At 40.9% G+C, this 13,853-nt stretch overlaps 2 protein-coding genes across 5 annotated transcripts in view; one reads left to right on the plus strand and one right to left on the minus strand.

Annotated features, from left to right (window-relative positions):
* The first annotated feature begins 239 nt into the window (after positions 1 to 239).
* Positions 240 to 13,853, plus strand: part of tacc1 (transforming, acidic coiled-coil containing protein 1) — a 30,196-nt gene continuing 16,582 nt past the window's right edge. Inside the window, exon 1 of one of the 2 annotated variants that reach the window (XM_061042161.1) lies at positions 240 to 403. Coding sequence is in view for 1 of the 2 variants with exons in the window: in XM_061042160.1 (XP_060898143.1) it covers positions 4,980 to 5,050 (71 nt within the window). In the remaining variant the exon portion in view is untranslated. Of the gene's footprint in view, positions 404 to 4,693; positions 5,051 to 13,853 lie in introns of those variants that run through there. The other variant, XM_061042160.1, reaches the window with a different exon arrangement.
* aggf1 (angiogenic factor with G patch and FHA domains 1) lies at positions 5,112 to 12,382 on the minus strand. 3 transcript variants are annotated; one of them, XM_061042164.1, is made up of 16 exons: positions 12,308 to 12,382; positions 12,160 to 12,223; positions 11,800 to 11,987; positions 10,445 to 10,544; positions 10,138 to 10,346; positions 9,740 to 9,871; positions 9,445 to 9,645; positions 7,931 to 8,366; positions 7,665 to 7,776; positions 7,475 to 7,526; positions 7,273 to 7,374; positions 7,014 to 7,179; positions 6,810 to 6,889; positions 6,587 to 6,714; positions 6,407 to 6,506; positions 5,112 to 6,300 (listed from the first exon to the last, which is right to left on the minus strand). In XM_061042164.1, exons 3-16 carry the CDS (start codon positions 11,977 to 11,979, stop codon positions 6,055 to 6,057), a joined length of 2,244 nt encoding a protein of 747 aa, XP_060898147.1. In that variant the 5' UTR covers positions 11,980 to 11,987; positions 12,160 to 12,223; positions 12,308 to 12,382; the 3' UTR covers positions 5,112 to 6,054. The 3 variants fall into 3 exon arrangements, with proteins under 3 accessions (XP_060898147.1, XP_060898148.1, XP_060898145.1); XM_061042165.1 differs by lacking the exon at positions 7,931 to 8,366 and adding an exon at positions 9,167 to 9,236 and having other exon boundaries at positions 12,160 to 12,375; XM_061042162.1 differs by having other exon boundaries at positions 12,160 to 12,374.

Below are 13,853 nucleotides of genomic sequence, written 5' to 3' on the forward strand. Positions count from 1 at the left end.
ATTCTTAGCGAAACATGGAATTATGAATAGCAAAGGTGGAAATAAACGGAGCAGTATGCATGGGATTGATAAATAAAGCAGTTGAGAATGTCTTTACTGGTAACTTCCACAGCGTAAAGTGTGACAAAACCCTGTAATGCTCTGAAATCTGCTGTGTCTTTAAAACCCACTCTGTACTTGGCTCTTTGCCCAGAAAGTTCATTTCCCTTTTCCCATTCAGCCACATGGACTAAGCTCCAGCACGCAGAGAGAACAAGTATTTTCACTCGGAGAGAGCGGCACCTCCAACTGCAGTCTGAGCAACAACTCTCAAACAGGACTTTTACGGACCTCTTTCACTTTCCGAGGACTTTAAACATCCCAGCAGATCTGTCACAGCCCGTCAGCCCTCCCAGAAGTCAAGGTATGATTTACACTAAATGTGACAGCCGGTCTGTCTGTTTGTCAGGTGCCCCGTTACTCCTATCACAGTGTGCTCAGTGGAGTATGTGTGCTTTAGTAACTGTGTGTTTTCTGGTATTGATCTGCTGACTTTTGTACAAATGTCAGAAGATTCATTCAATGTGTTATGTTTGGTTTAAAGAGTGCTGCCGCCATGTTTGAACTTTTGTATTTTTGCATTAAAACACAAAAAAAATCTATTTTCACAAATCTCTAATTCCTGTCACAAGTAGATCTAGCAGTTTTTTTGCGGTGATAAGTAGCTGTTTAGCTGTACATGTTAATCTACTTGTGTTCATTCATGCTACTCTCCTGAAAACTCTTAAGACAAATGCCAGGTTTTTAAAAAAGTTTTCCCACATGACATTCGCCCTGGAGGAAGAGTTCAGCACAAATAAATGAATGGAAAGAACTTAGAATAAGGTTCAGACTAAAGTTTCCCACAGCAGGCAGCAGTTACCAGGCTGTATAAACAGGATGCTTGTCTGCACACACACACACACACACACACACACACACACACACACACACACACACACACACACACACACACACACACACACACACACACTTGCCGGTTGATGCTCTGGTTGAGTGAACATGCTGAGGTACCAGCACTGCTATCAGTGCTGTTGATGTAACGAGCAATGTGACGTCTTTGTCCATAAAGTGAGCGCCTTGTTGTGTATATCTGGCTCGGAGGCTGCATCATGTGACTAACTGTGCTGCTGAGGTTTCTGGAGGATTTTTCTCAGAATATGAGGTCATAGGGAGTGAGACACACCCAGAGGCCCGGGCTCTGAGCAGGAAGGGCCGAGGGTGGAAGACGTTGAGCTCTGACTGAGTAAGAAGAGTAGGAAGCAGTAGTTGTGTTGGAATTCCCATTCAGTTTTGGGGCACAATCATTTTAGCGTGGATGTGGTGTTTATACTCAGACACATGGCAAGAATGGTCACTTCACTTTCCTCTCAAATATAGAAACAAAAACCCCTCTGAAGGCTTTAAAATAATTACATAACATACTTTTTTGCAAGAGTTTTCTTCCTGCACATAGTGTAATTTCCTAACAGGAAAAGGACCTTATCAAAATGGGTTTGAACACTTGGCAAAATAAAAACATTCACACTGGAATGTGTCTGGAATGAGGATAATTTCCTCTCAGCTCAAAGATCAAGCTGGATGACTTTTGAACCCATGGAGGCATTTAAACCCCAACATCCTGACTTCTCACATGAGCATTCACATTCAGACAAGTGTATGGTTTGTACTAGAAGCTCTTCTGTTGGCTTACTGAGGCCGTATTCTGTGTTGTGACTTATCGTGGCTCAGTCACCAGTGTAGACACACATCGCTGGGAGGGCCGAGTGCAGCCCGGAAGTGAAGTGAAGTGAATTGGAGGGGGGAGAAGTTGAGTCAACACAAGGCTGTTTCTCAGACTTGTGGCGCTTCTGGTCTCGTGGCTCTCAATAGTCACAGACAGAGATTGCGATAACAGGACAGACGCAGACAGACAGACACAGTGAGGATAAATGAAATGAAACTAGCAGGGAAGGTTGATTTTCTGCCTCTGTCAGGAAAAAACAAAGAAGGGAAATAACTGAAACAACCTTCAAAAAGACTTTTGCTGCTCTTCATAAGAGATTTATTAGTTTAGTTTATTTGAATCTGGGACAATGTACAAAATAACTGATTAGTCTCAAGAGAGAGATGCTTTGTACCAGATATAGCTAACTAGCTCATCTCCATCTGTAGTCCCTGGGCAGATGATGGCAGATGTAAAATACAGATCAACCAGTCATCTATACACACACATGCACACAAACTTTATAAGAGAGAAAAAGAACACAGAAGAATATGCCGGTGTTAAAACATTATGTACATGTTTCACTGAGGTGGAGAAAAGTTGTCGAGATGACAAATGAATGCTGCCCAGAATGGTTCTTTAAAATCCATTTTCTTGACTTCATGGGAGAAAGAGTGGATGTTACAGTGTTTACTGGGTGTTTACATCAATGTAGGCTACAAAAGCACAAAGGCATCAAGGTTTTGTTTGGAAAAAAGGGCTGGTTCTGATCATCAGAAACATGCTCGTGTCAACCTTAATCTGATACGTCTTTCATCAAGATTACTTTCATAGATTGGATAGATTTCCCTTTTTTTCCCGGATGTCTCCACCACGTTTACTGTCCACATGGCTTTGACAAAACATTTCACTCAGTAGAGGGGCGCGGACTACAAAGAGAGGACTCCTTTTTGTGGAGCTTTTGTCTTCACTTTGTAGCACTCACATGACTGCTTTTGTGAACACGATATATTACAAAAGGTCAATGATATTTCACAATAAGCTGAAAATACAATACAATAAGCTGTGGTCAGCATGGGGCAACTCAGCACATAATCTCTTTACGCACACAACTGCAGTTCAAGATTTTAAATAGTGCAACCAACATGTTTCCTCGCTGAACCAAAATTACAGACTTCAGTTACAACCAGCCTAGCCCAGCCCCAGAGCACGATGGAAAGTAGTAGAAATGTAGAAAAGAATGACGTCTTGCCTTGTGTTGTAGGGAAAAGATGAGTGATGGTGATGGAGTCTCTTTCCTAATATCACTCAGTATCACTAGACAAAAGTCTTTACAGTCTATCAGTTGATGTCAGGCTCAACAAGAGGAAATGTGTGGAGAACTCCCCTCCATCCACAGGGCGGCACATGGGAGTAAGAGATTATACTGTTAACACTTCATTTCCAATCATATTCAGCTTCGAACGCCGAAGAATTGTGCAACCCAAAGCCGTCAAAGCATAGCTGGTTCCTACTGCTTCAATTGTTTCTTTTTAAAGAAATGAAGACACAATGCCTTATCACACAACAACTAATCTGAATACCAGATGTAGCTTCTTAAATGCTGATCCTGAACTCTTACCAGTTTGGTCTCCAAAAGTTGTAGCCCTTAAAGAAGTTCCAAACCCTGAGAAAAGTCCAAAGTAGTCCAGAAGACTAAATCACATTAAACCTATAGCATTCATTTATTATGTGTTCAGTTTATCTGAGTTTAATTCATTTAATTTAATTCAGTTACATTTGTTGTTTTATTGAACCCTTTTTTATTCAGTTTTTTTTATTCATGTTACAAATATAGCATTGTAAGCTTAAAACATTTAGCTTGATTTGATTACATTTTAATTATATGATAAATCATTTTATTTTGAGACTGACAGTGTGTTCACTTTGCATGGGTGTGATAAATGCTATTTATAGAAAGTCGATGCTTTCCTTACCTATACCGTCAGACGTATCTTGTCATCTGTCATGACATAAACCTTATCTATAAACCTGAAACAATCTTCTGACAACAGAAACATGCATCTGTTATCTACAGATAGGAGTCACTCCCTTCTTTTTTTAAATGCAGGACAAAACTGTTTTCACAAGTCTGTGTGATTGGCTTCATGTGTGTGATGCAATGTGTGGTATGAAAGTGGGTGACTCCTGCCTGCTCCTTGAACTTTGACCTACAGTATGTTGAGGTAGACAGGGTTTTCATTTTTAAAACATTGATCCTGATGTGATGATGTAACATGGCGAACCTATGGCTCCCTTTGTAAACTCCAAGTAGATCATTTTCCATGTTTATTTTGTTGAACAATAACATGCTGTAAACTTTTGTTTTATTGGCATCACGGCAGAGGCTAGCTGAAAATTCTCAATGATTTGTCATTTCTATGACTCTGTTTCAACTCAGAACCAAAAGTCTAAGAAAACATGCTTCCACTTGCCTGAGGGCCTGGGGGAAAAAAAGTTGCATTTTCTCACTGCAAGCTAAAATTAGGAATGTTCTCTGTGGGAATAATGTGTACTGACACTGATCATGTTATATTAACACTCCTGTGTCGAGTTGGAAAATGACATTTCAACAATGCCAGCCAACAGAAGAGATTGAATCACTGGTTTGGTATCATAAGCATGCAAGAGGTTAGGGAGGGAACTCAAATAAGCAGATTTTGGCCTGAGGGACTTTGAATCAATGCATGTTTCACTCAATAACATCTGAAGAAATTACATTAAGAAGAACCTGCACCTGAAAGAACAGTGGCCCAGTGTTTGCTTGAATGCTCCTGCAGTGTGTGGAAACTGGTCAAGCCAGATCTCTAATGAAAAGAAAAAGCCCTGAGCCACATCTTCACCCAATGTTTGAATTCACAATTTATCTCATGACTCTCATTGTCTTTTTACGGCTGAGACTTTCTACCCAACATAACCAGGCACAGAGGACGCAGGCTGAACCCACCCAGTTTTATAACTCTACAGTATCGGCTGCTCAATGTGTAATTGCAGTAAGAGCAGCTCAAGCAAGGGAGGAGACTTTAAAGAGGGAGGGACGGTAGGATCCACCTGTCAGGAGAGAAGAAGAAACCTGACAGCACAGTGACTGAATTTACTGACGAGTCCAAGAGGAACGCAGGAGCGTATGCCAACTCGCTAAAGGGAATGTACTGCTGTCATGTTTGGTTGTTGACTGTAGAGAGAGAAGATCAAAATGGGTGGAAATATAAGTCAGAGGAAGAACAGCAGGAAATCCAGCTCAAGGAGTCCCGACAACAGTGTCATGTGAGTCCATTCTCTCACCTGTTCGATGCTGACGTGATTTAACAGAAACTTGAAGAAAATCTGTTGACACTCACTGTTTATTCAGTGACTTCAAACAGAAGTGGAAGTTGTTATTCCTCTCTCACGTTCGTAGATAGTTACACACAGTAAAGAGTGAGAATATGAAACATAGTATACTCTGTTGTAAGCTACAATAACTGAGCTTGTAGCCACATTTGCATTCTTTTTCCGTTCGGTGCGACAGTGGCGTCTCTTCAAGTGTAAGCTTGCACACACATGCAAATATTCACACACCCTCGAAATGAACCCACAGATAAAAGACTGCACACTGATGGACTGTTTGATGTGTTTGCTCACTGCCCTTACGCAAGTATGTGGATGAGTCTCTCCATATGCTTTAGAGCAAACAAACCAAAGACTGTAAAAGAGGATGTGATGTTGGCAATGAATCAAACGAGAAAGTTTTCAAATTTCACTCTGCAACATTTACTTTAAAAAAAAAAGAGCGAGGGAGAGAGAGAGAGAGATGGTTTTAAGAATGTTACACACAGTAGTTGTGATTGGTTTAACATGACGAGTTAGGGGGTAGTCTAAACAGATCCAAAATAGTCTCTTTCATAGCACGATCTCATTATGAGAAATATCGCTTCACTGTTCACTGGAGGCAGTTCATGTTGTGTTGTGAGGCCCGGTGGCCGCTCTGCCCTCTGCAGGTTTAGACTACAGACACATGGACCATCCTCACACACAGCTGGTCTTCTTTTTGGACTTCAAGTGTTTCCAACAGTTCAAACAACACGTTCTAGAAATTGATTGTGACATCATTGTGGTCACGTTCAGTTCTCTTCAGCAATGCTTCCTCACGCTGAAGGCTGAGCTAAGCCTAACTATCTTACATTCTGACTTAGTTTGCAGACAAAAGAAAAAAACTCTTTTCCCATATCAAACATCCCAGCTTATAATTTCAATATGAATATGTACAGCGTAATCTATTACTAACTTTGTCATTCTGTATCAAAACCTGGTTGTGTGTCTGCCGTCCCGGTCTCCTCTGATCTGACCCAGGATTTGGCTGAGCTGTTCTGCGGTGTTTTAGGGGACAGTAGGTCAGGTTGGCACGTATCAGCAAATCTCTCTCGTGCTTTCTCCCAGTTCTTCTGAGACTTTGATTTGGTCAGAGAGACACTATCCAGGGACACGGCAGCAGCGGCCCCCAAACCCGACTGAGACTTCCTGATTTTCAGTTCAATCTGTCGAGAAATGAATGAGAAAATAATGAGACAAATACATTACACTGTTTCAAAATACATTTAGTCAAAACAGATTCTACAATAAGACAAAGGCAAATGGACTTACCGGGGCTTTCATTCCAGTCCCCCCTTTACCCAGTCCCTCCCCTTTCTTCCAGCCCATCTTTTCCAGCATTTTCCGTCCTTTATTGACTTCACTGATCTCCCTTTAAGACATCAGAGAAAATAATGATCAATTCATCCGTTGTTTTCTTCTAAAGCGGTAAGACGTTGGCAATATACTTACTTATGAACGGAAGCGGGTGCATCATCTCGCTGGAAGACACCCTCACTGCCCACCGTCTGTCTCCTAGACTCTGCTCGGTCCTGGTATTTTGGGTTTTTCAAGGCTTTGGTCCCCTCAAATTCGCTGCTCTGTTTACAGCAAAGCACAGAGGTGTTTGGCTTTGTGAGGACAAGAAGTGATTTCACAACTTAAACTTACTGCTGCTAGACAAGATAACACTGACCTGCAGGCCATATTTAGCCTTCATCTGCTTCAGCTCCTTTTGTCTCAGAGCTTCTTTATCTTCTTTGGTGAGAGTGGGGCCTGTAGGGGGATACAGAGGAAATAGAAATCTCACAGGGAGGAACGGTTTATAAATTGAGAAACATTCCAGGCTTTTCAAACAGTTTAGCAACAATATATTTCTACAGGTCTTTAGGTGGTTCACCTGTTGTCTCCTCTCTCTTGTGCTTGCTGAGGTGAGCCATCACCTGACCAGGCTCACAGCCGTCACAGGTATCAGTCCCAGAGTGTATGTGGAAGGACAGCACGGTCTCTCCCATCTTCACCTCATCCCCGTGCATCAGTGCATGTGGCTCACTATTTGTTTTTGGCTGTAGAGGAAAAGATTTGTTGAAGATGTCATTTCTGAGTTGAAGCTTTATGGTTTTTTAATAAGAGTCAGAAAAGAGAGACAAATAGGCCACCTGTAAGATCCTGTTGCCGTTGATGACGGTTCCGTTCTGGCTCCCTTGGTCCACCAGCATGTAGCCCTGCAGCTCCTGGTCGAAGTACACCTCTGCATGGAACTAAAACCAAACATTTCATAATTAGAGAAATATCACATAACTCTGTAAAACACCATTTAATTGTTAATCCCTGTAGAGAAATTAAAGAACAAGTGGATACCTTGCTGACTCCCATCTCTGGTATTCGGACTGCATGGTCCATGTCTTTCTCTCTGCCACAGAAAGAAAGCAGGTTGTCTTCAAAGCAGCTGGGTTAATGTTTCTCAATAAGGCAACTTGTTTCTAAACCCCACATTGCCACTTTCGAGTGGTAGGATCAAACCTTTAGTTCAAAACACAAAAGAACAAACCTGCCGATGGTGGCTGGAGAGTCAGCTGTGATGATGAACAGAGTGCCCACCTGCAGCACTGGAGATCTGACCACTGTCACTCTCACACAGGGTGGCCAGATGTCTTTGCCAGCTACAAAAAAAGAAGCCCACATCATAATCAAAGGTGCGCTTTCAGAGAGCAACTGATTTAAGTGCTTTAAGCTTCCTACCAGATTAGGTCACTGTGCCCAAGAATTAAAAGTTAAGATGTGTGCTCTGACCAAGCTCTGAATTGTTCCCCTCACCTTCCTGTATTTGAGTCTCCATTTCTAACTCGGGGCTTCTCTGTGAGGGCGAGCGAGAAGTTGATGAGACCGAGGGAGTAGACTCCCACTCCTCCCTCTCTGACTCTGTGATTTCACCCTCTTCCGGTTCACTGCTCCCCTCCGAGTCGTCGCTTTGGGTCGAGCTCTTTTTCTTCCGCTTTTTTGACTTGGATTTCTTTTTTTTCTTCCTTGATCCACCTCTATCTTCACTGGGTGAACCGTTTTTCTGTTTCTTTCTCTTTGAAGAGGATTTGTCTTTCCCATCACGGCGATTTGAAGTGTCTCTTCGTGGTGCCACATCTGGGCTGCGAGACCTTCGCTTCAGTTTGCGAGGTTCTATGGTCCTTTTGGTCGTTTGTTTTTCAACCCACTCAGTTTCTTCTTCTTTCACCTTAGCCTCATTAAATGCCAGTTCCTGCCATCAGACAGTCAACAGTGAGATCAACATCCTCAGTGATGGTCACTGACAATGGGCTTGTTGGCTTTGTAGTTCCCATATTCCATTTCATGTCTGATACTGTTTTGTGCACGGTTTCAGTCTTCATTCACTTTAGGCCCTCACCAAATGTAGTGATTTAATATGACTTTATATTATTTTTATAGTACAGGTTATGAAATCCAAAAAGTTCTGGGGACTTTTGGAAAGAAACTATCCACTGGGGAATTCGCTGAGAACTACATACCATGGGGACTTTTTTTCAGTCTGCAATTGCACCGCCATGAGACCTACTCTGGCACAGGAGCTAAAAAGGTTCCTCTAAACGTGGTTCTAGGAAAATAGTTCATAGTTTCTGCGGTGCAGAATCAATAAAAAAGCTGGAGGGTTCCAACGGTTCCTAGTACTATGAAAACATTCCTGGGAAAAGCCTATTGAGTCGTTGGGGTTCGTTACACTACACAGATTTTAACAGGTTTGATAACCTATGAAATAAATTAGTGAATAGATCATTTAAGTTCAACCTTACTTTCATAGTTTGCATGATCACATTGTGTTGCAATGTTATCACTTATTGTAGCGCTCAGCATTGACCGCATGACAAGCTTTTAATCATATTCACATGTTTAAAGTGTTGCTGTGTGCATAAACAATACCTGTCATGTTGAGTGTAACTGTGTGAGCGATATAGGAGTAATTATTCCTACAACTACTGTATGTTGACATAAATCTGATGGATTATGGCCAGATTTTAAAATGGTTTATATTAAAAGATGTACCTCTGTGGGAAGCAGTTTTCCAGAAAGAAGAAATCTTCATTTTAGCCAATGAGTTAGTCACCTCTTGCACCTGGGTCAGAGGATATTCTTTTAGTCAACTAGCTTTAAATTTATACAAAAGAAAAATAAGCAAATATTTGAAGACTGAGACCAAAACAAGCATGTAGATTTGACACATCACTGTTTTTAGGGGAACTACAAAGTCAAAAGCCAGCTGTCGACAATCAGTATAAAATGTATTTTTGAATGCAATCGTTAAAGATTAATGTGTAAGATACCTTATCATCCTGGTGTGAGTACTTCTTGGACCCTTTCTTAAACTTTCTGCCTTTCCTTTCAACGCCGCTGTTGTCTTCAGAAGGCTCTGCAGTGGTTTGTGCAGCAGGAACCTCAATCCGGGAATGAAACTGGTAACGTCCACTCTCTGCATCACAGTAGTAGTAAATGCCTGTGTTGGCATCATAATACAGCTGACTGGCCTAAGGTTAGAGAAAAAAAGAAAGTGTTCAGTCGTAATCCACATTTTCACTTATAGGCGGGGTGATTTTAATGAGAAGGGTGTTTGTGACAAACCGAGTCGTAGTAGAAGCCTGTGCTGTGGTCATAGTACATGCCAGTGGTCTCATCAAAGACAAACCCAGTCTGTGTCATGGCTTGTTCAGCGGTGGCCCTCAAAATATCAGCTATGGATCCTCCATCACCATCCTGAAAGAGACAATTGCATGCCCATTTACCACAGGCTCTAGTCCTTGAATTGCCGAGTTCAGCTAACACTCTTGCAGCTTTGACATGTGTCATTCCCCACTCCCTGTCCCCAACTTCCAACTCTATCCACTATCCTTCATGGTGGAAAAAGGCTTCAGAGCCAAACATCTTCAAAGAAAATTCCGACACATTTATAGAAACAATTTTAACATTTATATAAGCCCTTCTTCAAGGGACTAATAGTATAACTAACTCTTTAAACAAACCTCTGCTGAAACTGCAACACTGTTTCCAGCTTGTTCTGACACAACTGCAGCTGCATTAGTTGTCGACACCTCAGCTGCCTCACTGCCATCAGCAGCAACCACTGCTGCCTCTGTGCTCAGGACTTCCTGACTGTATGAGGCCTCTGTGTCCTGGGTGCATGAGGCCTCTGGGTTCTCAGTATAGCCGCCATAGTAGTAGTTGTAATAATCTAGAAAGGAAAATTGAAATATTTTGAACATCTTACTCCTTTTCTGGCTTAATGAGACATTCATTAGGTGTATAAATGTAGTTTAGAAATTAACACACCAGTTTCTGTCCATACATATTCTTCTGTTTGAGTTTCACAGTCGACTCGGCCCTTATCTTTCTTCTTCCGTTCATGAATCTCAGCACTCAGCTGGTCAACCTGAAACAATACATTTCAAATGAATTCGATAAGCAAACTTTCTTGAAAACTTTACAGTAAAAACATAACAGAACTCAGACTGAATTATTTCAGGGTGTACTGCAGTGTGACAAAGCAGACTTGAACCATAAAGCTGGAAATAGAACATCTTTCTTTAGTTCACACAAATACACTTTTATTCAATCAGTGTTAAGAAGAGCTTTCTGAAAACGCAGCACATTTGATGAACATGGATATTGGTTAAAATATATTATGAGGCTGTCTTCTGTCTTCTTTTAAGGTAAAACATCCTTCCTATATTTCTGAGCATTTAACCCCTTATGAACCAGGACGCAGTCTGAGATCCTCTGGCAGAGCACTACTGGCTGTTCCAAGGTCCAGGCTGAAAACTAAAGGGGAAGTGGCTTTTACTGTCACAGCCCCCAGACTTTAGAACAGCCTGCCAGAGGAGATCAGACATGCAGAGTCAGTCCCTCGTTTTATTTCTCTACTAAATATATTATTCTACAAAAAAGCTTTTACCCTATGGTTTCATTTTGCATTTAATCTTGCATTCTATTAGTCTCAGTGTTTCTCCTAGGTTTACAGTGTTGGAGGGGTGGGGACAAGCCGACATGCCGACACAGCGACACAAACACTTGAAGGAATCTTGGTGTTCATGTGTTACTTTTAATGACAGCTGTCCTTTACTATCGGAAAGGTATCCTTAAATGACTTCTTTCCCTGATTTCCGACTCTATCCACTATCCTATCTCTACAATAAAGGCCCAAAAAGCCCAAAAATAAATCTTTAAAAAAAAAGACCAATATAATGGTAGGGGAAACACTGCAGTCTGCTTTTATTGTCTGTTTTATTTTACTGCCATGTTTGCTTTTATTGTCTGTTGTGAAGCATTATTTTACCTGTATTGAAAACTGCTATACAAGTAAAGTATTGTTATAATTATACAACCTAAGACTTATAACAAAGTGAGATGTGTCAAGATCTGCTGAGCATTTTTCTAATACCTGACAATACAAAATAAAGTTATATTGCATAGCATAGAAGGTAATATTTCCATTTTTACCAAACTGATTTTTTTGGGGAGATTTATAAACTCTAGGTCTGATATTAAGAGTGTTTATATTGACACTAATGAAGGGCCTTTTCGCCCCCTTTTGTGTACATAAACAAACACACTGCCTTGAAAAGCTCTGAGCCACCTGCATAAAGAGGCCCGTCTTATTTATTATATAAAGGTTGTCGTGCGCTGACCTGTTTCCTCAGGTCCTCGTTGTAGCTCTCGGTGCTCCTCTGCAGCCTTTCTGACTGGTTCAGTTGTTTGTGTAACTTGTCCAGCTCGGCCCGGCACTCACTGAGCTCCTGCTCTAAACTCTCCACTCTCAGCCGGAGATCAGCGAAGTCAGTCTGCTTTTCCCCATCCTCCTTCTCCATCAGTTCAACTGGAGACGAAAACATTCAACCGTATTGCTCAGGCAGCGAAATAAAGTCTTTCGAAAGACGTAGCACTTGGGCAGCAAAACTTATAGTTCAGTTTATGAATGAATCGTTCAACGCAGGACACTAAACCAAGCTAACATTATCATTAGCTTCGTAACAGTAAGGTACATTAACTTTTGCTTCGTTTTCGTCTCCTCCTCGGCAGTGAGTTTTCGGTCAGCCCGGCACATGAACCGACCTGAAAGTTGAAAATAGACATTTTGTAACTGCCCTGTGTTTCCAGCAGAGCTGAGTACATGTTTGTTGATAATAAGACAGTTACAGTTAAAACTGATGTTATGTTTACTGTCCCGCCTGTTCGCTACCGCCATTTAGCATTACAGCTAACTACGTCATAGCGGAAGTGCTTCTTCCTCGGGTTTGGCGGACTTGTGTATAATGTGCACAACTCGGTAGTCGGAGAGCTCTGCTGCCCCCCATCGAAGCAGTAGAAACTTTATTGAATCTAGTTGTAGCTCGAAATTTGGACTTAAAATCTCTTTTTCAATTTCTAAATTGTTTCTGAAAATAACTATGGAGCCCGGCAAGCGTCACTAAACTACATATTGTACTTTGTCTGCTCCTACTGTTGACACTTGACTACCTAATTGTTTTTTTTCTGTTATTAAGGAGGGCATTTATGACATTAGCCTGTAATGCATGCTCGTATGATGGTTAGCTTAGCTTTGTATTGTCATTCAGAAGTGTAATTGGCTTCAAACTGTCTTTTTATTGTTAAATTTTCTTGTCAGTGGTAAGAAATTTCTAAGTGTAGCCTATCGAAATATATGCAACTTAGTAGCCTAGCCTATATATGTTTTACAGTGTAATAATAGCCTATTAAAATAACATGAATTACACAACAAGGGAAAATCACAAAAAGTTAGGCTATTCAAATAAGAACAGTAGATTTATTTATATTATTTTTTTTAATATATTCTTAATTTATTATTCAAATTATACAAATAGGTAAGCAGCATTTTCACAATCGCATTCGTTATTAACATGTCATTCTGCATTATCACCACTAGATGTCAGTGTGGCACATTGATTCTGCTATTTGCTCCCAGTATCAATTATGACGAGTCCTTTTTTTCCCTTATAGTAGGCAAAAATAACTAACTAACTGTTGAAAACATTGTCTCATTTGCTTTTTCTCCATTGGCATTCCTCTATTTCTTCTCTTCCTTAAACACGCACACAAATTCCTCTGGTCACTTTGTCATTTACTTCCTTCCTCTGCATGTGTGTCTTATTTACACCTCTTTACCACCTATTTACATAACAGGGTGGCTCCACAATTGGCCTTTGAAAATGAGTACAGTCTCTAACTATGGAAAGGATTTTTAAAAGTAGTGTTAACAGAGTGTAACTATATCGTGTTTGTGTGCTCATGTTATCACTGCATTCCTTCTGAATCATCTGTGAAGTTACAGAGCATAATTATTGTCACTGGATGTGAGGCCTGACATTGAGGCTTAAAATAAATGTGTCTTGAGTCATGTTTTACAGAGACAGGCAGAGTTTGAGCAATTCAGAATAACTTCACAATAGTAGAAAAGAGCCAGATTGCTTTTCTTTCCTTTCAATATTCGTGACTTTCTTTTTTTTTTCCAAAACGGCCTATGCCGTCCTCCCAGTGTGTTTGAAATCTGAGATCTTTTGAGTTTTGTTTGGATTTTGGTGGAGCATCAGGCTCCTTGGCAGGAGTTGTAGTGGTGGTGGTGGTGGTAGAACAGCTTTGAAGTATATGGGGCTTTATCTTGAAACACACACAGCTGCTTCGTCAAGCTACCTACTGATGTTTATTGATGCCATTTTTAGACTAG

Source organism: Labrus mixtus, chromosome 7 (assembly GCF_963584025.1).
Source record: "Labrus mixtus chromosome 7, fLabMix1.1, whole genome shotgun sequence".
NCBI lineage: Eukaryota > Metazoa > Chordata > Actinopteri > Labriformes > Labridae > Labrus > Labrus mixtus.